Below are 24,901 nucleotides of genomic sequence, written 5' to 3' on the forward strand. Positions count from 1 at the left end.
CAGAGCGAGACCCCATCTCAAAAAAAAAAAAAAAAAAATATCCTGAGTCCCATGCCCTCCCCACGCTCCCTCCCAACCACCCACTTTTTTTTTTTTTGTCCTGGCCAGCACTATTTTCTCAGGTAATTCCTCATTTTGTTTTCCCACACAATCTTCCTGTGTTCCTGCTCAGAATCTCTTTTTTCCCCCCAATGCTTTCCATCTCTTACACCTATACTGGGCCATACAGTATCTCATATCTCACATGGGAATATTAAATACTTGAAATGTGCTCAGTCCAAACTGAGATACGCTTTAAGTGTAAAACACATACCGAGTTTCAAAGACTCAGTTGAAGCAAGAATGTAAAATATCTATTAAAACTTTGTATATGGCTTTCATGTTAAAATGTTAGTATTTTGGATATAATGGGTTAAATAAAAAATATATTTAAAATTAATGTCAACTGTTCTTTTACTTTTTTAGTGTGGCTTTAAAATTGTTTTTAATTCGATGTGCATCTGCAATTCAGACAGCCTAGGTACCCTCTCTGGCTGGCTCTTCTCATTCTCCTTCCTTCCCAGCATACTTTCACCCATCCCCGTTTCCTGGCCTCACATAGTAGGAGAAGCTGATCTCTTGGTCAGGGCTTGCATCAGCCGGGTCGATGTAATAATCCACCAGCACTTCCTGGGGCTGGCCACATTTCAAGGGGCCGTTGAGCCGGTGGATGCCAAGGAAGCTGTGGGTTGTGTTGTAGAAGGGTCGCAGGTGCAGGTAGGCATTTTGGTAGTAACGTGGCACTTGTTCCGGATTATATACTAAGTCTTCCATTTGAAACCTTCCCTGAGAGTGAAAGAGAGAGAGAGAATTTTAGCATGCACCCCAACCATAGAAACCCCATGGACTTGTTACGCTTTTCAAATAGAGCACTTTCTCTTAAATCTTCACTGCCCGAAAATGGCATGTGGGTATTTCCTTAGCAGTCCAGCCAAGGATGGATAAAGAATCCATAAACGTAGTAGTGTGCAGCAATATTTTGGTATGTAGGAGAGTGACACAAGGGCTGAACTATAGTTACTAAGTGAGGGGAAATTGTGGGTGATGTATCTTCACAGATACTCCTGGGATAGATGAACATGACTTAGATAATATAGAAATCAAAGATTGTATTTCAGGGATAAGAAAACTAGGTACAGAAGATACTAAGATTGAAAAATAACTATTTTTGAGTAATTGAGTGATGCCTAGAGTAAAGAAATAGTCAAATTAGCCACAAGGCAACTAGTATATGTCTGCTTAAATCCTGTGGTTGAACGATCTCATTAATGGCTCCAATTCCTCACACATACCCTGCACCCTTCAAGATCAACATCCGTTAGCCTGTAGTCTTCCAGTACCCTCCTAGTCTGACTGTGGGCCCACTGTGTGGTTTGTTGGGAATGGGATGTTAACATATGCAATGTATACAGGTTTGAAAAAGCCCTGAACATCAGCTTTTGCACTTGCACCTCATCACTGCCATAAGAATATACCCGGGCTAGCTGGCTCCTGCATGAGAGGTATGTGGAACACCAGCCTACGGCCAGCCGATCTGCAGAGAGGTCTGGAAATCGAAATCAGCAGAGCTGCCTGACTGAGTGCCCCAGATGCACAAGCAGTGAATGCTTTGTGTTGCATGATACTGAAGTTTTTAGCTGTTTGATAAGAAGCATTGTTGTGGCAGTTCATAATTAACACTTATAAGTTATCTAGAATGTAGAGTTCTCTTGTTTGCTGTTTTTATTAAGTAATGAGGGGAAGGGAAGGGGAAAGAGAAAGAGAAAGACTGAGTCACCTTTTCCTCCCTACTCTAACTTCATATATAGATAGGATCAGATAGAGTGGGGGTAAGTTAAAAGATGTAATAATAGAAATAGTAGTTTTCATCTAAGTAAGGGCTATTTATCTGATTGATATTAAAAACAGAAAGAATCTAAGGAAAACTTTTTGTCAACGGGGGAGCAGGACTTGTCAGTGAGAGAGATGTAATTCCAAGCAGAGGGGAGGATAGGAAACAGGAAAATTCTGAAGTTTTCCTTCAGGGAAGCCTTACTTTCTAGGAAGCTGGTCCTCCATCCATGCTTACCTCCAGAGAAACATCTGCCCCATTCCAACTGGATGTATCCACCGTAAAGGGAGCCAGGCCATTGTTGTCGGTAACCAGGGTCTGGTTGAAGGTTCCGTTTGTGCCATAAATCACCAGAAACACTAGATGGTTCTTGAGGAGGGAGTCATCATGGCCCCTAACTCTTATCTGAAGGACAAACGTCATTAGGGATTAGAATTAGGTTTGGAGTAAACTTGAGCATGAAGTGAAGTGGAATATTAGGTTGGTGCAAACTAATTGCGGTTTTGGCACTAAAAGTAGTAACAGAATTTCTAAGAATACATTTCAGGGAAGAGTCCTGAAAAAGATAAATGTGATTCTAGCTTTTGAACTAGGATCTGTGAAGAAGTGAAAAACAAACAGAAGTAATAGCCCAGGGCAGAGCTAGATTTGCCCGGTGGCTAATGAAACTTTAGGGCTGTTCGTTTGCACAGGCTCCTTCAAACTTTCTGCACACTGTTTTTGGTTTGTTTTTTCTCTCCTTCCTTCCTTTCTTTTTTTGAGATGGAGTCTCCCTCTGTCGCCAAGGCTGGAGTGCAGTGGGACGATCTCGGCTCACTGCAACCTCTACCTCCCGGGTTCAAGCAATTCTCCTGCATCAGCCTCCCAAGTAGCTGGAACTACAGGCATGCACCACCACACCCAGCTAATTTTTGTAGTTTTAGTAGAGACAGGGTTTCAACATGTTGGCCAGCTCGTGATCCACCCACCTCGGCCTCCCAAAGTGCTGGGATTACAGGCATGAGCCATTGTGCCCAGCCTATTTTGCTTTCTTTTTCTTAAAGAGAATCCCCTACCCTCCCAAATTGTGTAATCCTTAGGCTCTAGAAATAATTTGCACCCATCCTTGGTCTGGAGAAATGATAACTGAGGAATAAATGCATCTCTATATGTGCAATATTACTGTGTGGACCAGTTGTACAGGAAGTAAAGAAAGATAAGCTGAATGAGGGGGAAATTCAGTTAGATATCAGAAAGAAAACACTAACAAAGAAAATTTATTTATTTATTTATTTATTTATTTTTTTTTTTGAGACAGTCTCACTCTGTCGCCCAGGCTGGAGAGCATGGCATGATCTTAGCTCACTGCACCCTCTGCCTCCTGGGTTCAAGCAACTCTCGTACCTCAGATTCCCAAGTAGCTGGGATTACAGACATGCGCCACCATGCCTGGCTAATTTTTGTATTTTTGGTAGAGACAGGGTTTCGCCATGTTGGCCAGGCTGGTCTTGAACTCTTGGCCTCAAGTGATCTGCCCGCCTCAGCCTCCCAAAGTGCTAGGACTACAGACGTGAGCCACCACACCCTGCCAGGAATTTAAAAATCTCTAAAGAAAATTGCTGATAGGACAAAGTGGCTCACTCCTGTAATCCCAGCACTTTGGGAGGCCCAGGTAGGCAGATCACCTGAGGCTGGGAGTCCGAGACCAGCCTGACCAACATGGAGAAACCCCATCTCTACTAAAATACAAAATTACGTGCCTGAAATCCCAGCTACTTGGGAGGTGGAGGCTGGATAATCGCTTGAACCTGGGAGGTGGAGGTTGCGGTGAACAGAGATCATGCCATTGCACCTCCAGCCTGGGCAACAAGAGCGAAACTCTGTCTCAAAACAAAAACAAAAACAAAAATAAAACAAAACCAAAAAAAAAAAACCAGAAATAAAAAGAAAACTGCTTAAAGAGCTATACATGGCTGTCAAGGAAAATTTCATATTAACCTTGCCGAGATGCAGGAGACCAGGCTGGACGATTTCTTTAGAAACCCTGCAGCTCTTAAATACAAAGATTTAGACATTAGAAGATCAGCCCCTGGCATTAGAAAGACCCCTAAACTGGCATTAATATTCAAGGTGCTTCTCCTATGGGATTAGGGGCAGCACAGCACAGGGAGTGGAGAGTATATACCCCGGAGGCAGGCTTCCTGGATTTGGTCATAGTTCCCACCTATTTGCTGATAACCTTGGAAAAATCACTTAGCCTCTGTTACCTGTCTCGTTACCCATAAAATGGGGCCAATATAGTGTCTGCCTCATTGCATTATTGTAAAGATTAAAGTGAATACGCGTAAAGTACTTGGAACAGCGCTAAGTTAGCTATGTGGCTATGGCTGCAGGAAGGAGGTAAGGTAGATGGTTACACATTTTTTTTTGTCTCTGTAGAGAAAAGTTTTAACATACCTTCCCACTGAAGGGGAAATTGGGATGGTAAAAATTGCTGGTGTCTTCAAAGGTCATTGATCCCATTTGTGGAGAAATGTAGATATTCTGAGTGGCATTGGCCTCCACGCCTGCAGAGGGAAACCAGACGTATAAAGATCTAGGCACCTGATAGTCTCATCTTCGTGTTTAATGTCAAGTCTCTGAGAGAATGGCGGCAGAGGGATGAAGTTGAATGTATTTCTGGCCAAAGATCCAAACCAACTTCGCCTCCCCAGTCTTTTGGAGAAGTATGTAGTATTTCTTATCGACGGCAAGATGGGATCAGGCATTTGCCCTTGACTGGGAACCAGGAACAAGGTACCACCCAAACACTCAAGAGGGGAGGTCTTGTATCCTTGGAGTAATTATCTGTCCCTGGGACCAGCCCTTTTTCTTTCGCTTTTCTTTTCTTTTTTCTTTTTCTTTTCTTTTTTTTTTTTTTTTTGAGACAGTGTCGCTCTGTCTCCTAGGCTGGAGTGCAGTGGCCTGATCTCGACTCACTACAACCTCTGCCTCCTGGGTTCAAGTGATTCTCCTGCCTCAGCCTCCTGAGTAGCTGGGACTACAGGCGTCCGCCACCACTTCCGGCTAATTTTTGGGGTTTTTTTGTTTTGTTTTTGTTTTTTTTGTTTGTTTGTTTTGAGATGGAGTCTCGCTCTGTCGCCCAGGCTGGAGTGCAGTAGCCGGATCTCAGCTCACTGCAAGCTCCACCTCACAGGTTCACGCCATTCTCCTGCCTCAGCCTCCGGAGTAGCTGGGACTACAGGCGCCCGCCACCACGCCCGGCTAGTTTTTTGTATTTTTTAATAGAGACGGGGTTTCACCGTGTTAGCCAAGATGGTCTCGATCTCCTGACCTAGTGATCCGCCCGTCTCGGCCTCCCAAAGTCCTGGGATTACAGGCTTGAGCCACCGCACCCGGCCTAATTTTTGTATTTTTATTAGAGATGGGGTTTCACCGTATTGGCCAAGCTGGTCTAGAACTCCTGACCTTGTGATCTGCCCACCTCGGCCTCCCAAAGTGCTGGGATTACAGGCTTGAGCCACCACGCCCAGCCTCTTTCACTTTTCTTAATGAGCCAAGGAGTACCCTACTTACCTGTCCCTTCCTCCACAACAGTAGCCACAATGTTGATTTGATGGTTGTACGCATATCCAATGAGGTCAAAGGTGGCCATGTCCACAGGTGCTGAGAAGCATCCTGTTTTGTCAGTCTAGTGAGGCGATCAGAGACAGAGATAGAGAGCAGATGAGGAATATAATCTCTACGTCCATTTTATAACGTTCTGTAGAAGGAAATAATTTCTCATCTCCACACTTTAGTTTCTAATATAGAAAAACTCTCCTCCAACATGAACTACACACTTGCACATAGATAATCATGAAATGACTTTGAAGCTTCAAGATTTGGGAAAGGGAAAAAGAAATGACTTCAAAACTGGAAAATTGTATCTTACAGGGGTTTAGGTAAATTTCTTGGTTCCAAGGCAGACTCTAAAAAACTCCCTGTTGAGGATAAAGATCGCTGCTTTGTTCTTTGGAACTGGGATAATAATTCTGGGAAATGATTTCTACTTTGGGCTGTTTACCACTTTTCTAGATTGTTGCTTTCTTACTCTTTAGGACATGTGGAGAGGTTCTTTTTTGGGGGGAGGGGGTGGGAGGGGCAGAGTCTCGCTTTGTCACCCAGGCTGGAGTGCAGTGGCGCCATCTCAGCTCATTGCAACCTCCGCCTCCCAGGTTCAAGCGATTCTCCTCTCTCAGCCTCCGAGTAGCTGGGATTACAGGCGCATGCCACCATGCCCAGCTAATTTTTTGAATTTTTAGTAGAGATGGGGTTTCACCATATTGGTCAGGCTGGTCTCAAACTCCTGACCTCGTGATCCGCCTGCCTCGGCCTCCCAAAGTGCCAGGAGAACAGGCTTGAGCCATCACGCCCGGCCAATAGGTTCCTTTTTTACCTGTCATTTACTCACCTGTCCAGAGAAGTTCTTGCATTTGTCAGGTAGCTGCTCCCGTTCCACCTGTCGATACCAGTAAGTATGTGCCTTCTGACACACCGATACCTGCACTGCCCCTAGCATGGGCTTTCCATAGGTGTACCTAACCAAGAAAAGCATGAGGGGTCAGAGTTGGGAAATTCCACTCGAGATCCGGCTCTTCCTCCGAACACCACGTCTCTCTTCTCACACTCCAGCCTCTGAAAGAAAGCTCTGACAATCCAGGCCAGTGTGGTGGCTCATGCCTGTAATCCCAAAACTTTGGGAGGCTGAGGCAGGTGGATCACTTGAGGCCAGGAGTTCAAGACCAGCCTAGGCAACACGGCAAGACCCTGTCTCTACTAAAAATACAAAAATTTGCTGGGCATGGTGGCTCATACCTGAATCCCAGCTTCTCTAGGAGGATGAGGCAGGAGAATCACTTGAACCCAGGAAATGGAGGTTGCAGTGAGCCGAGATCGCCCCACTGCACTCCAGCCTGGGTGACAGAGTGAGACTCTGTCTCAAAAAAAAAAAAAAAAAAAAAAAAGAAAGAAAGACAGCTCTGATAATCCTACCTTTTCTAGTCCTCTTTTCCTTCCCTCCTTTACTCAGTTTTAGAGTAGATCCACTCCACAATTAGCACCATCCTAAGGATGAAAACAGTATCTTTCTTTCTCCTGATCCCTATTTATCTATGGGATTCAATATTGTGTCTTGTAAAGACTAAATCAATACTGTCTGAGTGAGCAGTGGGGAAAAAAGAGCAGAAACACAACTATAAAATACTCTATTGGCTGGGCGCGGTGGCTCACGCCTGTAATCCTAGCACTTTCGGAGGCCGAGGAGGGTGGATCACCTGAGGTCAGGAGTTCGAGACCAGCCTGGCCAACATAGCAAAACCCCGTCTCTACTAAAAATTCAAACATTAGCCAGGCATGGTGGCACGTGCCTGTAATCCCACCTACTCAAGAGGCTGAGGCAGGAGAATCACCTGAACCCGGGAGGCGGAGGTTGCAGTGAGAGGAGATCACGCGATTGCACTCCAGCCTGGACGACAAGAGCGAAACTCTGTCTCAAAAAAAAAAAAAAAAAAAAAGTTCTGGGATAAGTCATGACTCTGAATAATATAAAATACCCCAAGTTTTGGCCCCCCAATAATCCCTTTCCCCATGTAATTCCCTCATCACATCTCTTGATGCATCTTTAATCTCCACCAGATCTCAAGCTTCTGCTCTTACCTACAACAAATTTTTACTAAGAAAGATTCCTGCACCGTTGATAACTCCTTGGGTTCCACCACTTCCACCTTAAACTTCGGCAGCACTGAAGAGAGTAAAAGGAGAAATGGAAAAAGAATTGGAGGAGGACGCAGTCAGATAGGCAGTGAGCAGAGGGGTATAAACACAGTGAAAATTAAATTAATGGATCTAATGAAGGAGGCATTATTTAGGTAGAATTCTCCTGAAGTAATTAGCTGGTTTAGCATCGATTCAAAAATGAATAAATAATCCTTTCCCAGATAGGATTTTACTCTACCTTTGCTGATTTTAAGATGAGATTATGCCCAGTACTTTGGCTTGTCCATTCCCCCACCTACCATATTCCTCCACACTGAAAGTGCCAAAGGTCTTGCCCTCAGCCACTGCCACAGTGTAGGTGCCCAGCATTGCCTCTGGTGCCAGTTGGAAGGACAGGTCTACAATGCCTTGCTCAGGTGCCACTTCCAGCCACTGTGCAATCCTGTTGCTGTTTGGATCCTGTCCAACAGAGAAACTGCATGATGTGCCTACCTGTTCACTTCCCACTCTATACTGCAAAATGCAGGTAAAGAAGCAAAAGGCAGGTAAAGAACCCCACCCATTGCTCAAGACCCCTGTGATCTGTGTCCAGGAAGAGTAGCTCCCTATGTTATTTATAACTTTCTTTATGACTGAATGAGGTAAATATTTCTATAGATCCAGCCCCCATTTGGGAGGAAATTTTGTGGATTTTAATGATCACACTGAGTCCTCTAAAGTGTTATCTCCAGTTTTAGAAAGTAGGACCCGGGATGTCATTTACAAAGAATGTTTACTCTGTTTCTGGTCCCTATTAGGGGACAAGGCTGAGGAAATTGATTGTAAGATACCTAAAAAATGGGTGATTGAATGGAAAAATGGAGGAGATATTGTGGAGAAATCGTCCTCTAGATCCTTTCCTTTAAAACACTTCTCACAGGTGTTTATGTTATCATGTACCTATTGAGAATGCCTATGGCAAGGGCTGTCACCTTAGACTAAGGGGAGAACAGAACCAAGCCTGGTTAAGTTGGCTGGGCACAGAGAAGTTAGGGGAATTAGAGAGTGGTGTAGTCATTACAGAGGCTGGTGTCCTTGTCTACTGAAATGTAGTTGTGAGAGACCAGGAGGGCAGAGGCAAGAGAACAGGCACAACTTAGGTGGATGTGAGTGCTCGGTGCTGGGCAGTCATGGGGCTCTGGGCCAAGATCTCAGAGTTGCTTCTGTCTTCAAGGTTTACCACCAAATTCTCATTCTTCCTCTTCCACAACTGACAGAGAAGAGAAAGAAACTTCCACTTACCTGTAGTTCCACCATGGAGTACTGAAAAGGAAAACCAGATAATGCGGGTTAAAGAAGGGTGACAGCAATAAGAGTAAGTTTGCTGAAAGCAAAAGTTCACAAAGAATTCTTCATTTCCCTCTTGCCCATTTCTTCATTTCTTCCTTTCTAAATGGCTCTTTTGTGCCCTGAAAAGAATAACAATGGGGGCACAGACTTCTCGGGAGGGAAACAAGGCAGGAGGAGGGGAAGAGCGGGGGCAGGAATCTCAAAGGAATTGCCAGTCTCCAAAAGATCTGAAGAACTGGAGCATCAGACCAGTCTCAGTGCCCTGTGACTGAGCTCTTGCACAAAAAAAAAAAAAAGCCCTAAAAGAAGTATTAGCACCAGGAGGTTCCTCAATGTTTAAACCTCTTCTTGGTAGCCAACCATCTCCTGGCCTCTTCCTTTACCATCCAAATGCTTGTGGGCAGGAATCTTACTTTCTTTTCTTTCTTTCTTTCCTTTTTTTTTTTTTTTTGAGATGGAATCTTGCTGTGACACCCAGGCTGGAGTGCAGTGGCGCGATCTTGGCTCACTGCAAGCTCTGCCTCCCGGGTTCAAAGAATTCTCCCGCCTCAGCCTCCTGAGTAGCTGGGATTACAGGTGCCCACCACCACACCTGGCTAATTTTTGTATTTTTTTTAGTAGAGATGGGGTTTCACCATGTTGGCCAGGCTGGTCTCGAACTCCTGACCTCAGGCGATCTGCCTGCCTTGGCCTCCCAAAGTGCTGGGATTACAGGCTGAGCCACTATGCCCAGCCCAGGAACCTTACTTTCAAGCATTGCAGATAATTATTTTTAAAATTGTTTGTAATAGTTCCATTGGAGAATCATGTAACAGTTTCCTCAAGACAGTAGTTGCTAAAAAGATGCGTGAGATTGAAAGCTGGAATTTAGTGAATAGCAGGAGAGGGACTCAGAGAGAGTGCAAAGGTATTCAAAAGAGAAGACCAGTTTGGATCTAACTTGGAAAGAAGAGAATGAAATCAAGACAGTGCTTGATTTTTTATTCTTGGGCCAAGTACCATGTGATGCCAACCAGTGAAGAGCTGAACCACTAAATACAATTATGAGCCTTGATATTAGGGATAATGGCAATTCTTCAAAAAAAAAAAAAAGTCAAAAAATAAGGAGATATAAGGATCAAAATGAACTAGGACTTCCACAAACCTGGGCTATGTAAACATCAGGAGGAGAATATCACTAAGATTCTTATAGATTTCCATAAAGTCAAAACAAAACAAACAAACAAACAAACAAAAACACTTCTTTAGGCCAGGCACTGTGGCTCACACCTGTAATCCCAGAACTTTGGGAGGCTGAGGAGGGTGGATCACTTGAGGTCAGGAGTTCAAGACCAGCCTGGCCAACATGGTGAAACCCCATCTCTACTAAAAATACAAAAATTAGCCGGACATGGTGGCACACGCCTGTAACTCCAGCTACTCCGGAGGCTGAGGCAGGAGAATTACTTGAATCCGGATAGTGGAGGTTGATTGAACCGAGATCATGCCACTGCACGCCAGCCTGGGCGACAAAGTGACTCAAACACAAAATACAAAACAACAACAACAAAAAACACTTAGATAACAAAGTACTTTTCTCACACAGGGATCAAGAATCAGGAAAGACATCAGTTGGCCAGAAATAGGCTCTGGAAGAAAATAAGTGTTTCACGAGGAAAGTAGCATTTCTGAGACCAGTCATGGTGGCTCATGCCTGTAATCCCAGCACTTTGGGATTGAGGTGGGCAGATCACGTGAGGTCAGGAGTTTGAAACCAGCCTGGCCAACATGGTAAAACCACATTTCTACTAAAAATACAAAATTAGCCAGATGTGATGGTACGTTCCTGTAAACCCAACTACTTGGAAGGCTGAGGCGGGAGAATCCTTTGAACCCAGGAGGTGGAGGTTGCAGTGAGCTGAGATCCCGCTACTGCACTCCAGCCTGGGCAACACAGCGAAACTCCGTCTCCCAAAAAAAAAAAAAAAAAAAAAAGGAAAATAGCATTTTCGACTGGAAGTTGCCTGGAGTTTCTGAATAACTGAGTATAGCAATCAAGGTAGACAGGGTTAGTTAATATCAGGCTTACTTTACTTGTTTGGGGATAAAATATTGTGCTGTGTAAATGAAACTGACTTTGCAAAACTAAATCTGAGGAAATTATGACAGTGAAAGGAATCAGACCTAACCGACACTATCTTGCTTCTAAGCGGTTCCACTCGTCTCACCTTAGGTACCCCCACTATGCCCCCTCTCAGCAGGAAGAAGCCAGAGCAATCGACAGGCTTTTCCCATCTTCATAGCCCACACCTTAAGATTAAGGTATTATAAAACCCAAAGGGAGGAACTGAAGCCGCCTTTGCAAAATTATAACTGAGGAAATTATGAAAGTGAAAGAAGTCAGACCTAACCAACTCCATCTTGCTTCCAACTTTGAAGCTGTCCTTGTGGATTCCTGGGTGTAGCCCAAACTAACTTTGGGAAGGAATTCAGTTCATGGTTTGACTCGGAAACAAAATTGATAACAGCCCTTTCCCAGTAAGACCCCCTTCTTGCCTGGGGACCAGTCTGTCTTTGCAGGGCTAACAAATTAGCTACAAGATTAGAAATTACAGTTTAGGGGTCATGCAGCCTCTGGCTCCAAGAGTCTGAACGTCCTCAAATTGCTCCTGGGGATAGTATCACTATTGTAAAACCTAAAATCAGTGCCTGAGATGTTTTCAGACCCTGCATTCAGTGGATCAGCTGACATCACCCAGACCAGTAATCTGGCTCAACCAGTTCTGCCATCCCGCCCGGGAGGAGGAAGACAGCAAGAAAACCTCACTTCGACCATCTGTGACTCCATCTCCAACCTGACCAATCAGCACTCCCCACTTCCCAAGCCCCTACCTGCCAAATTATCTTTAAAAACTCTGATTTCCAAATGCTCAGGGAGACTGATGTAAGTAACAATGAAACCCCAGTCTCCCGCACAGCTGGCTCTGCGTGAGTTACTCTTTCTTCATTGCAATTCCCCTGTCTTGATAAATCGGCTCTGTCTAAGCAGCAGGCAAGGTGAACCCATTGGGTGGTTACAAAAACACAATTTTTATTCTAGCTTTCTTGGTAAAATTCCTTTTGTTACTCTCGGTGTTTCAACTGAATTTGGAGGGAGGGCTTGGCTAGAGAAATAGAGCGGGGAGGAAGGAATAATTTTACAAGAGAAAGAGAGCCTAACTACGGAAATCAGAACACCTGGAAGTAATCCCGCATCATTTGAGCAAAGGAAATATATCGTAACAGGGGTAGTGAATGAGATCAACCCTGAGGGTAAGTGAGTCTAAAATAGTGCTGCTGCCGGCCACACGTTGAACCCGGCACTTCCTTGTTGCAGCTCTAGAGAAAACAGTCTGTTAAGAAATAAGTACTCAGACCAGGTGCGGTGGCTCAGGCCTATAATCCCAACACTTTGGGAGACTGAAGAGAGAGAGCCCAGGAATTCAAGACCAGCCTGGGCAAGAAGGTGAGACCCCCATCTCTACAAAAAATAAAATAATTAGCCAGGTGTGGTAGTGCACACTTGTGGTCCCAGCTACTGGGGAGACTGAGGTGGGAAGATTACTTGAACCCGGGGCAGAGTCAAAGCTGCAGTGAGCCATGACTGTGCCACTGCACTCCAGCCTAGGCGACAGAATGAGACCTTGTCTTAAAATGTTAAAAAAAAAAAAAAAAAAAGTAAGAAATAAGTACTCAACATTATACTGAACTCCTACAAAAGAAAAGCTACAGGTGATGGGAAGAAGGAACTAAAAGGAAATCTATATTGGGAAAGAGAGTAGCGTGTTAGGGCATTACTAAAGAAAGCAGGGTGTCTGGGAGATAAGTATCTCAGAAGCATGTAGAAATGACACGTGTTCCAACTTGAGATCAAACCTATTAAAAGGCTTATGATTCCAGGGATGGGGAGTCCAAGGAAAAGTCAAATATTCGCTAAATGTTGCTACCTTTTAACCTTTGGCATATATTTATTTAATGTTGCCTTAAGATAATTACCTATTTTGTAAATTATTTTGCCTCATAGAAACAGAGGGGAAGCGGACATTCTCCTTTTTGCCTTAAAAAACAAAAACAAAAACAAAACAAAACAAAAAAAACTTTTTTCAGTCCTGAAGAGAAGCTCTTGAAGTTTGTGAAAACTCTTAAAATGAAAGGAGGCTGAGCTACAGCTCTTGTCTGTAATCCCAGCACTTTGGGAGGCCGAGGTGGGTGGAACACTTGAGGTCAGGAGTTTGAGACCAGCCTGGCCAACATGGTGTAACCCTGTTTTTACTAAAAATACAAAAATTAGCCAGGCGTGGTGGCGCGTGCCTGTAATCCCAGCTACCCAGGAGGCTGAGGCAGGAGAATTGCTTGAACCCAGGATGCGGAGGTTATAGTGAGCTGAGGTCACGCCACTGCACTCCAGCCTGGACCACAGAGCGAGACTCTGTCTCTAAATAAACAAATAAATAAAATAAAATGACAAGGAGAGTAACCATCTCTCAAGAACCTGATTGATGTGTAGATACTGAAGCTGAGAACTGGTTACCTCTGCTTATTCCTAGGCTGATTTAGGCTAGCTTGCTGAGGCTAGTCCAGCACTTCCAGTCCCACACGCACAGCAGTCTCCAACCCAGAGGGCCTCGCCTTGCCAAACCCAGGCTGAGAGGACTTCCGCCTTGGAGAGAATCTCTCATCCTTTTCCCTATTCTCTCAGTTTGCACCACTCCCTTTCCTCCTCCCAACTCACCTTGTCATTCACTGGAACAAAGTTGCTATCCATGGTGACAATGCGGAAATACACTGGAAGGGAACAGACATCGTTAGCAAAGGGGCTGTTTCCTGGCTCAGAATTTTCTTTTTTTTTTTTTTTGAAACAGGGTCTCACTCTGTCACCCAGGTTGGAGTGCAGCGGCACAACCATGGCTCACTGCAGCCTCAAACTCCTGGGGTCACCCCAGCCTCCGGAGTAGCTGGGACCACAGGCAGGCGCCACCACACTCGGCTAATTTTTGTAGAGACGGTTTCACCATGTTGGTCAGGCTGGTCTTGAACTCCTGACCTCAGGTGATCCACCTGCCTTTGGCCTCCCAAAGTGCTGGGATTGTAGGCGTGAGCCACCGCACCTGGCCTCGTGCTCAGAATCTTTCCTCCATCCCTCCTCCTTCCTCACACGTGCTCTGAGTCAGCAAAACCCCAACAGGTTTTACTTTTTTACAAAACCTACTCTGAGAGTGAGGTAAAGCTCAAACACAGGCCTGGAGCTCAGGAGGCAGAGCAAGAGGCAGAATAGAAGCCTCCACTGACCACCCTCCTCATCCCCCACAGGAACACCAGACTGAACAACTGTCCACACAAAACAGCACCGTCATAAGAACCAAAAATCAGGTGAGTGATCACACTGCCTGGTTTTAACTTTATATCACTGAAAGAGGCACTGAAGAGGGTAGAAAAGACACACTTGAATTGCTGATACACCCCCCGCCCCCATCCCCCAGCAGTGACTGTGTGGCACAGAGACAGAATCGATGAACTTGAGGGAGGGAGAGCACTTCAGTGACTGTGGGACTTGGCATTGGAACTCAGTGCTGCTCCATCACAGGGGAAAGCACACAGGGCAGAACTCAGCCACCGTCCATGGAGGGAGCGTTTAGACCAGCCTCAGCCAGCGGTGAATTGCCCGTCCCAGCAGTTGGGAGCTGAGGTCTGATTAGCCCCTGGGGCTCCGAATAGTCAGCAGTGATAGCTGCGCGGTACTTGTCATGGACCTTGGGTGAGACTCAGAGACATGCTGGCTTCCAGTGGTTCAGCACGTTCCCAGCTGTGGTGACTATGGGGAGGGGCTCCTTCTACTCGAGAAAAGGAGAGGGAAGAGTCAAGGGGACTTCGCTTGTAGCTTAGGTAGCAGCTCAGCCACAGTGGGGTAGAGTACCAAGCAGGCCCTTGGGGTCCCCAGTTATAGGCCGTGGCCCTTGGATGGCATTTCTGGACCTGCTGTTGGTCAGACGAGCGCTTACTGCTCTGAAAAAAGAGTCCCAGGCCAGGCACCATCACCACCAGCTGACTAAGAGCCCTTGAGCCTTGAGAGAACACTAGAAGTATCCGGGCAGTACTCGTCGTGGGCCTGGAGTAGTGGTGGCCACAGGGAGAGACTCCTCTGTGGAAAGGGGAAGGAAGAGTGGGAAGGACTTTGTCTTGTGGCTTTGGTGTCAACTCAGCTGCAGTAGAATAGAACACCAGGTAGACTCCTCAGGTTTCTGACTCTAGGCCCTGGCTAGCAGATAACATCTCTGGACCTTCCCAGGGTCATGGGGAACTCACCACCCTGAAGGGGAGGACAACAAGCGTGGCTGGCTTTGTCACCTGCTGACGGTAGAGCCCTAGGGCCTTGAGCAAACACAGGCAGTAGCCAAGTACTGGTTACCACAGGCCTTGGGTGAGACACAGGACAGTGCTGGCTTCAGATATGACCCAATGCAGTCCCAATACTGGTGGCCACAGGGGTGCTTGTGTCACCCCTCTCTCCAGGCAGCTCAGCACAAAGAGAGAAACTCTGTTTGTTTTGGAGAAAGTAAGGGAAGAGAACAAGAATCTCCACTTGGTAATCTGGAATTCTTCCAGATCTTATCCCAGACCATCAAGGAGGTACCTCTATGAGCCTTCAAGAGCCACAGAGATACTGAGCATGGGGTCCTCCCTAATGCAGATGCACTGCAGAGTCCAGAAACTTAGATTGCAACACCCAGGGCACTTCAAATACCTGGAAAGTCTGCCCAAGAGGGACAGGTACAAACAAGTCCAGAATACAAAGACTACAATAAATACCTAACTCTTCAATGCTCAGACACCAATGAACATCCACATCAAGACCATCTTGGAGGCCGGGCGCGGTGGCTCAAGCCTGTAATCCCAGCACTTTGGGAGGCCGAGATGGGCGGATCACAAGGTCAGGAGATCAAGACCATCCTGGCTAACACAGTGAAACCCCATCTCTACTAAAAAATACAAAAAACTAGCCGGGTGCGGTGGCGGGCGCCTGTAGTCCCAGCTACATGGGAGGCTGAGGCAGGAGAATGGCATGAACCCGGGAGGCGGAGCTTGCAGTAAGCGGAGATCGCGCCACTGCACTCCAGCCTGGGTGACAGAGAGAGACTCCGTCTCAAAAAAAAAAAAAAAAAAAAGGCCATCTTGGAAAAAATTACCTCACCAGATGAACTAAATAAGGCACCAGCAACCAATCTCGGAGAAACAAAGAGAGCGATCTTTCAGATCAAGAATTCAAAATAGCTGTTTTGAGGAAACTCAACAAAGTTTTAGATAACACAGAGAAGGAATTCAGAATCCTATCAGATAAATTTAACAAAGAGATTGAAATAATATTTAAAAATCTAGCAGAAATTGTGGAGCTGAAAAAAATCAATTCACATACTGACCAACGCATTAGAGTGTCTTAACAGTAGAATAGATCAAGCAGAAGAAAGAATTAATAAGCTTGAAGACAGGCCTTTTAGAAATATACAGTCAGGCTGCACCTGGTGACTCACACCTGTAATCCCAACACTTTGGGGGACCAGGGCGGGCAGATTACCTGAAGTCAGGAGTTCAAGACCAACCTGGCCTCAAAACCCCATCTCTACTAAAAATACAAAAATTAGCTGGGCCATAGTGGCACGCATCTGTAATCCTAGCTACTCAGGAGGCTGAGGCAGGAGAATCCCGGGAGGTGGAGGTTGCAGTGAACCAACATCGTGCCACTGCACTCCAGCCTGGGTGACAGAGGGAGATCCTGTCTCAAAAAGCAAAGCAAAAAAAAAAAAAAAAGACCAATCTGGCCAACATAGTGAAACCCTATCTCTACTAAAAATACAAAAATGTGGCTGCGTGTGGTGGCTTACATGTGTAATCCCAGCACTTTGGGAGGCAGAGGCAAGGCAGGTGGATCACCTGAGGTTAGGAGTTTGAGACCAGCCTGGCCAACATGGTGAAACCCTGTCTTAAAAGTACAATAATTAGCTGGGCATGGTGTCGGGCGTCTGTAATCCCAGCTACTTGGAAGGCTGAGGCAGGAGAATTGCTTGAACCCAAGAGACGGAGGTTGTAGTGAGCTGAGATTGCGCCACTGTACTCCATCCTGGGCGATAGAGTGAAACTCCTTTTCAAAACAAAACAAATAAAAATACCCAGTCATGGGAGAAAAAAGAAAAAGGAATGAAGCATGCCTACAAGATCTATAAAAATAGCCTCAAAAGGGCAAATCTAAGAGGTATTGAATTTTGGCCGGGCACAGTGACTCACACCTGTAATCCTAGCACTTTGGAAAGCTGAGGCAGGTGGATCACCTGAGGTTGGGAGTTCAAGACCAGCCTGGCCAACATGGAGAAACCCCGTCTCTACTAAAAATACAAAATTAGCCAGGCATGGTGGTGCAGGCCTGTAATCCCAGCTACTTGGGAGGCTGAGGCAGGAGAATCACTTGAACCTGGGAGGCAGAGGTTGCGGTGAGCCGAGATCATGCCATTGCACTCCAGCCTGGGGAACAAGAGTGAAACTCCGTCTCAAAAAAAAAAAAAAAAAAAGAGGTATTGACTTTAAAGAGGAAGTAGAGAGAGAAATGAGATGGAAAGTTTATTCAAAGTGAAAATAACAGAGAACTTTCCAAACCTAGAGAAAGATTATTATTATTATTATTTGAGATAGTCTTGCTCTGTTGCCCAGGCTGGAGTGCAGTAGTGTGCTCTTGGCTCACTGTGACCTCCACTTCCCTGGTTCAAGTGATTCTCCTGCCTCAGCCTCCCCAGTAGCTGGGATTACAGGCATGGGCCACCATGCTTGGCTAATTTGGTGTTTTTAGTAGAGACGGGGTTTTGCCATGTTGGCCAGGCTGGTCTCGAACTACTCACCTCAGGTGATTTGGCCCCACCTCAGCCTCCCAAAGTGCTGGGATTACAAGCATGAGCCACCAAGCCCAACTGAGAAAGATATCAATATTAAGTACAAGAAGATTATAGAACACCAAGCAGATTTAACCCAAATGAGTCTACCTCAAGACGTTTAATAATCAAACTCCAAAACATCAAGGAATTTAAAATAAAAAAAAAAAATCCTAAAAGTGCAAAACAATAGACGTGGTGGCTTACGCATGTAATCCCAGCACTCTGGGAGGCCGAGTGGGGAGGATAACTTGAGGTCAGGAGTTGGAGATCAGCCTGGCCAACATGGCGAAACCCTGTCTCTACTAAAAATACAAAAATTAGCCAGGCATGGTGGTGCTCACCTGTAATCCCAGCTACTCAGGAGGCTGAGTCAGGAGAATCACTTGAACCCAGAAGGCAGAGGCTGCAGTGAGCAGCCATTTATTACATTCCAGCGTGGGCAACAGAATGTGACTCCATCTCAAAAAAACAAAACAAACAAAAACAAAAATTAGCCAGGCATGGTGGTACACCCCTGTACTCCCAGCTACTCGGGATGTTGAAGCACAAGAATCGCTTGAACCCAGGAGGCGGAGGTTGCAGTAAGCCGTGATCCCACCACTGCACTCCAGAGCCTGGGCAACAGAGGGAGACTCTGTCTCAAAAACAAAAAACATTCAGTAACATTTCTATATGCCAACAGGGAACAATCTGCAAAATAAATTAAGAAAGATAATCCCATTTACAATAGCTATAAATAATATAAAATACCTAGGAATAAACTTTACCAAATAAGTGAAAGATCTCAACAATAAAAACTATAAAATACTGATGAAAGAAATGGAAGAGGATGCACAAAAACATGAAAAAAGATTTCATGTTTCTGGATTGGAATAATTGATATTGTTAAAAGTCCATACGACCTAGGGCAATCTACAGATTCAATGCAATCCCTATCAGAATACCAATGACATTCTTCACCGAAATTCTACAACCTAAATTTTAGGAATATTGTAAAAAACAATTGTAAGGCCGGGCGCGGTGGCTCAAGCCTATAATCCCAGCACTTTGGGAGGCCGAGACGGGCAGATCACCAGGTCAGGAGATCGAGACCATCCTGGCTAACACGGTGAAACCCCGTCTCTACTAAAAAATACAAAAAAACTAGCCGGGCGAGGTGGCGGGCACCTGTAGTCCCAGCTACTCGGGAGGCTGAGGCAGGAGAATGGCGTAAACCTGGGAGGTGGAGCTTGCAGCGAGCTCAGATCCGGCCACTGCACTCCAGCCTGGGGGACAGAGCGAGACTCCATCTCAAAAAAAAAAAAAAAAAAAAAAAATTGTAAAATTTTTATGGAACCACAAAAGACCTAAAATAGCCAAATCTATTCTGAACAAAAAGAACAAAACTTGAAGAATCACATTATGTGACTTCAAATTATACTGCAAAGCTATAGTAACCAAAACAGCATGGTACTGGAATAAAAACAAACACATAGACGACTGGAACAGAATAGAGAACCCAGAAACAAATCCACACGTCTACAGTGAACTCATTTTTGATAAAGGTGACAAGAGTATACACTGGAGAAAGGACAGGCTGTTCAATAAATGGTGCTGAGAAAACTGGATATCCATATGCAGAAGAATGAAACTAGACCCTCATCTCTCTCCATATAGAAAAATCAAGTCAAAATGGATGAAAGATTTAAATCTAATACCTCAATCTATGAAACTATTATAATATAAGAAAACCTTGGGGAAACTCCAGAACATTGGTCTGGGCAAAGAATTCTTGAGTAATACCCAAGGATCACAGGAAACCAAAGCAAAAATGGACAAACAGGATCACATCAAGTTAAAAAACTTCTGCACAGCAAAGGAAACAATCAACAAAGAGACAACCCACAGAATGAAAGAAAATATTTGCACACTGCCCATCTGACAAGGGATTAACAACTAGAATATATAAGGAGCTCAAACAGTTCTATGGGAAAACATCTAGTAATTAGATTAAAGAATGGGCAAAAAGATCTGAATAGACATTTCTCAAAAGACGACATACAAATGGCAAACAGGTATATAAAAAAGGTGCTCAAATCATTGACTGTCAGAGAAATGTAAATCAAAACTACAATGAGATATTATCTCTTCCCAGTTAAAATGGCTTTTTTCCAAAAGACAAACAATAATAAATGCTGGTGAGGATGCGGAGAAAAGAGAACCCACATACACAGGAATGTAAATTAGGACAACCACTATGGAGAACAGTTTGGAGGTTTCTGAAAAAAACTAAAAATAGAGCTTCTGTATAATCCTGCAATCCCACTGCTAAGTATATATCCAAAAGAAAGGAAATCAGTATATCAAAGAGCTGTCTGCACTCCCATGTTTATTGCATCAGTTTTCACAATAGCCAAGATATGGAAGCAACTAAGTGTCTATGAACAGATGATAAAAAATGTATTAAAAATGTGGTACACATACATAATGGAGTACTATTCACCCATAAAAAAGAATGAGACCCCGTCCTTTGCAACAGCATGAATGGAACAGGAGGTCATTATGTTAAGTAAAATAAACCAGACACAGAAAGACAAATTTTGCATGTTCTCACTTATTTGTGGGAGCTAAAAATTAAAACAATTGAACTCTTGGAGATAGAGAAGAGAATGATAATTTTCAAGTGTGTGGAAAAAATAAGGTAAAAGGAAAAAAAAAATTTAAAGAGAGAGAGAGAGAACAGAACGATAGTTACCAGATGCTGGGAAGAGTAGTGGTGGGCAGGGTGAGGGGTGGGGTGGGAATGGTTAATGGGTACAAAAATATAGTTAGATAGAATGAATAAGATCTAGAAATCTTGTAGTTTTTAGCACAATAGGGTGACTACAGTCAACAATAATTTATTGCACATTTAAAAATTACTAAGAGTATAATTGGAGTGTTTGTAATACAAGGAAATGATAAATGCTTGAGGTGATGGATACACGTGTACCCTGATGTAATGATTACACATTGCATGTGTGTATCAAAATATCTCATCGATCCCATAAATATATATACACCAGCTATGTACCCACAAAAATTTTAAATTAAAAAAAAAAAAAAAAAAAAACCCAAACATAGTTTCTCTTCAGGGCGCCTGACTTTGAAATCTCAGAATGAAGTGCCCCTGTAAGGAAGAATGAACAAATACAAAAAAACAAAAAAACAAAAAAAAAAAACCAGTAGCTCAAGCCAAATGCCCTCAGTGCTCTCTTAGCCATTTACAAGCAGCTTGTTGCAAGGCCCAGCAACCCAATCATACTTGCCAAATTCTATTCCAGAAGAAATGTGTACTTTTGATTTAGATACACACACACAGTAGCAACCCCCACCTACTTCTCTTGCTTGTGTAACGCAGCATGTATTCAACACTTGTAATACTTAATCCCCCAGATTTTCCTCTCTTCTGCACTCCTTGTTTCTTAAGCCTCCTATCAAACCACAAATGCCCTCTTTACCCCTGTGCACAGCGGTTTCCCCAGTTTTCAGTCAAACCCCAAATATGTGATTCTTACCTTGCTGCCCTGGGGTGTAGATAGGTTTGTCAGTCTGTACAAAGGTGCCACTCCCCTGTCTCTGAATTAGAACCTTTTTCTTCTCCTCAAAGCTGATGTTATTTCCAACTCCTGACACCCGGATTGTGGCCACTTCTTCTGTGCCACCAGCAGGAGGTGGTACCTGACCAAGAAAGGAGACTTTTGGGGCGGAGTAAGGGATTGGGGGAACAGAATCAACTGGTCTCAACCCAACAGTGAGTAAAAGGAAGGAGTTGCGTTAGATGGGGGTAGCAAGGACAGAGACATAAAACAAATTACCAGGAGGAAGAATTAAGATCAGGAACTAAAGGGAGAAATCCAAGGTCAAGGAAATTGTGGGTGAGTTATAGCCGGGGATTGAGGTTAAGTTGAGAAAAAATAGGTGTAGAGGCCGTGGCAAAGGAAAACAGAAATTATGCTTAAAGTAGATTATATTGAGCCTAGGGAGAAGAATAGGCAAGTAAGGGATTAGAGTTAGAGCAAAGGAGAACAGGCAAGTAAGGGATTCGAGTTAGGGCTGAGTCTGTGCTTACAAGAAAGGAGATACAATGTAAGTGCCTCTTCTTCAATCCAGAGTGTTCTAGCAACTTCTGGGTCTTGTCCTTGGTCTCCAGAGTAACTGTGAATTTAACATCACAGTACCCAGGGCTCAGATCCAAACAAACCTTCTGAACGGAGGGGAAGTTTAGCTGGGCTGGTAATGTCACCAGGTAGTTTCTATGAAAGGAACAGAAGGATTTCAGGGCAGTAATGATTCATTCACGGCAGGAAAAATTAAGTCCTCTCCTAAGCGCTCAGCACGTAGCAGTGAATTAGACAGATCAAGCCCCGGCCTTCCTTATGCAGCTCATTTTCTACAAGAAGCAGAGAAACAACAACGCAGTGCACAGTCTTAAACTTCTACCATCAGGAGGCCCTCACCGAGAACACACGCCTAAAGCACCAAGGAGGAAATCAGGCCTATTTCAGAAAACAGGGTACATTTTAATATTTCTCTTTTTTAAGGCTTCCTCTTCATCCCTCAGCCTTCCTCTCTGGGTAAAGGATCCGTGGAAGCAAAGAAGAGAAAAAAGGAGGAGGAAATTAAGATAAACCAAAGTGTATCTCCCCATCTCCATATAAATGTTTGAGAAAGTTCGGCAAAGAAGCCACTGCCCTAATAAACCAATTCTGACACCAAACACTCACGGAAGTTCTTCTGCAATGGCTGGCGATAGGGCCAACATTCCTAGAAGGAGATGAGCCCACATCTTTGTGGGTGAGACAGATTTTCCAGGGTCGGGACCAGAGATCCGCTCTGCGTAGCTTTATATACTAACTCCAGGTAGGGTGTGCAGCGATGACTGATGCTGTAGTCAATCACCTCCTGGCACCTGGGACACAGGAGGACTGTGTTCCTCCTTCTCTAACCGCTGGCTTAGGTGGTGGACCAGGGTAGGGCCACTATTCACTTCTTTAAAGTTGTTTCTCCCTGGAACATCTGTACTGGTTCAGCCAGTTTTGGGGGAAAACCAGAGCTGAGTATTCATAATGGTAAAGCTCTCAGAACATAGTTTGAACTCCTCCCTTTTTTTCTGGTTTCATTCCAATTCCTGTTCTCATTTAATGTCCTTATTTTCTTTTATTATTCAATTAAGGTGTAGTTGGGAACACGGGTATGAGAACAGTATCAATAGAAAAGCAATAAACTTGGCCGGTCACGGTGGCTCACGCCTGTAATCCCAGCACTTTGGGAGGTTCAGGTGGGCGGATCATGAGGTTAAGAGTTCAAGACCAGCCTGGTCAACATAGTGAAACCTGTCTCTACTGAAAATTTAAAAAAAAAAAAAAAAAAAAAAAAAAACCTGGGCATAGTGGTGGTTGCCTATAGTCCCAACTGCTTGGGAGGCTGAGACAGGAGAATCACTTGAACCCGGGAGGTGGAGGTTGCAGTGAGCCAAGATCATGCACTCCAACCTGGGTGACACAGTGAGACTCTGTCTCCAAAAAAAAAAAAAAAAAAAGTTAATACTACTCAGTATTATTGTGACTGTATGGAAACAGGAACACATACAGTCCTAGAGAAAACAGAATGTGGATAACCTTTCTCACGGCAATTTCGTAATACACATCAAAGCCTTTAAGATTTGCATATTCTTTGACTCAGCAACTCTTACTCTGCAAATGTTTCTTAATGAGGAAAAAAAGGCCAGCATGCATGTATGCACAAATGTATCTACACTGAGTTTTTTCACACTGTTCTTTCTTTTTTGTCTTTTATTTTGTGTTTTTTTATTTTTTTGAGGTAGAGTCTCACTTTGTCACCTGGGCTGGAGTACAGTGGCATAATCTCAACCCACTGCAGCCTTGACTTCCTAGGCTCAAGTGATCCTCCCACCTCAGCCTCCTGAGTAGCTGGGACTACGGGTGGGCACCAACACTCCTGGCTAATTTTTTTGTATTTTTAATAGAGACGGGGTTTCACCATGTTGCCCAAGCTAGTCTTGAACTCCTGAGCTCCAATGAGCACTTCAGCCTCCCAAAGTGCTGGGATTACAGGTATGAGCCACCATGCCCAGCCCACAGTGCTCTTTACGATGGTAATACTTAGAAGTCACCTAAAATATAAATTAGTCTAAGTGCAGTGGCTCACGCCTATAATCCCAGTTTTTGGGAGTCAGAAGCTGGAGGATTGCTTGAGCCCAAGAGTCCAAGACCAGCCTGGGCAACATAGTGAGACCCCGTCTTTGTAACCACTCAATGGATTCACCTTGCCCACTGCCTAGACAGAGCTGACTTATCAAGACAGGGGACTTGCAATGGCGAAAGAGTAACTCACGCAGAACCAGCTGTGCGGGAGACCGGAGTTTTATTATTACTTAAATGAGTCTCCTTGAGCATTTGTGGATCACAGTTTTTAAAGATAATTTGGCTGGTAGGGGCTTGGGAAGTGGGGAGTGCTGATTGCTGAGGTTGGAGATGGAATCATAGAGGGTCGAAGTTAGATTTTCTGAATGTCTTCTGTTCCTGGGTGAGACGGCAGAACTGGTTGGGGCAGATTACTGGTCTGTGTGGTGTCAGCTGATTCCATCGAGTGCAGAGACTGCAAAATAACTCAATTACTGATCTTACATTTTACAACAGTGATGTTATCCCCAGGAGCAATTTGAGGAGGTTCAGACTTTTGGAGCCAGAGGCTACATGACCCCTAAACTATAATTTCTAATCTTGTAGCTAATTTGTCAGTCCTGCAAAGACAGACTGGACCCCAGGCAAGAAGGGGGTCTTATTGGGAAAGGGCTGTTATCAATTTTGTTTCCGAGTCAAACCATGAACTGAATTCCTTCCCAAAGTTACTTCCATCTACGCCCAGGAATCCACAAGGACAGCTGAAGGGTTAGAAGCAAGATGGAGTCAGTTAGGTCTGATTTCTTTCATGTCATAATTTCCTCAGTTATAATTTTGCAAAGGCGGTTTCAGTCTGTACAAAACATTTC

At 44.5% G+C, this 24,901-nt stretch overlaps 1 protein-coding gene across 1 annotated transcript in view; it reads right to left on the reverse strand.

Annotated features, from left to right (window-relative positions):
• A2ML1 (alpha-2-macroglobulin like 1) overlaps positions 1-22,855 on the reverse strand; it is a 54,878-nt gene extending 32,023 nt beyond the window's left edge. The window contains exons 1-12 of the mRNA XM_025402129.1: positions 22,614-22,855; positions 21,959-22,142; positions 21,405-21,567; positions 13,686-13,738; positions 8,888-8,908; positions 7,906-8,065; positions 7,547-7,631; positions 6,303-6,429; positions 5,426-5,540; positions 4,307-4,416; positions 2,108-2,275; positions 598-825 (exon numbers count right to left, since the gene is read on the reverse strand). Coding sequence (XP_025257914.1) covers positions 598-825; positions 2,108-2,275; positions 4,307-4,416; positions 5,426-5,540; positions 6,303-6,429; positions 7,547-7,631; positions 7,906-8,065; positions 8,888-8,908; positions 13,686-13,738; positions 21,405-21,567; positions 21,959-22,142; positions 22,614-22,675 — 1,476 coding nt within the window. The 5' untranslated portion in view covers positions 22,676-22,855. The remainder of the gene's footprint in view (positions 1-597; positions 826-2,107; positions 2,276-4,306; positions 4,417-5,425; positions 5,541-6,302; positions 6,430-7,546; positions 7,632-7,905; positions 8,066-8,887; positions 8,909-13,685; positions 13,739-21,404; positions 21,568-21,958; positions 22,143-22,613) is intronic.
• Between the last annotated feature and the right edge of the window lie 2,046 nt (positions 22,856-24,901).

Source organism: Theropithecus gelada, chromosome 11, assembly GCF_003255815.1.
Source record: "Theropithecus gelada isolate Dixy chromosome 11, Tgel_1.0, whole genome shotgun sequence".
NCBI lineage: Eukaryota > Metazoa > Chordata > Mammalia > Primates > Cercopithecidae > Theropithecus > Theropithecus gelada.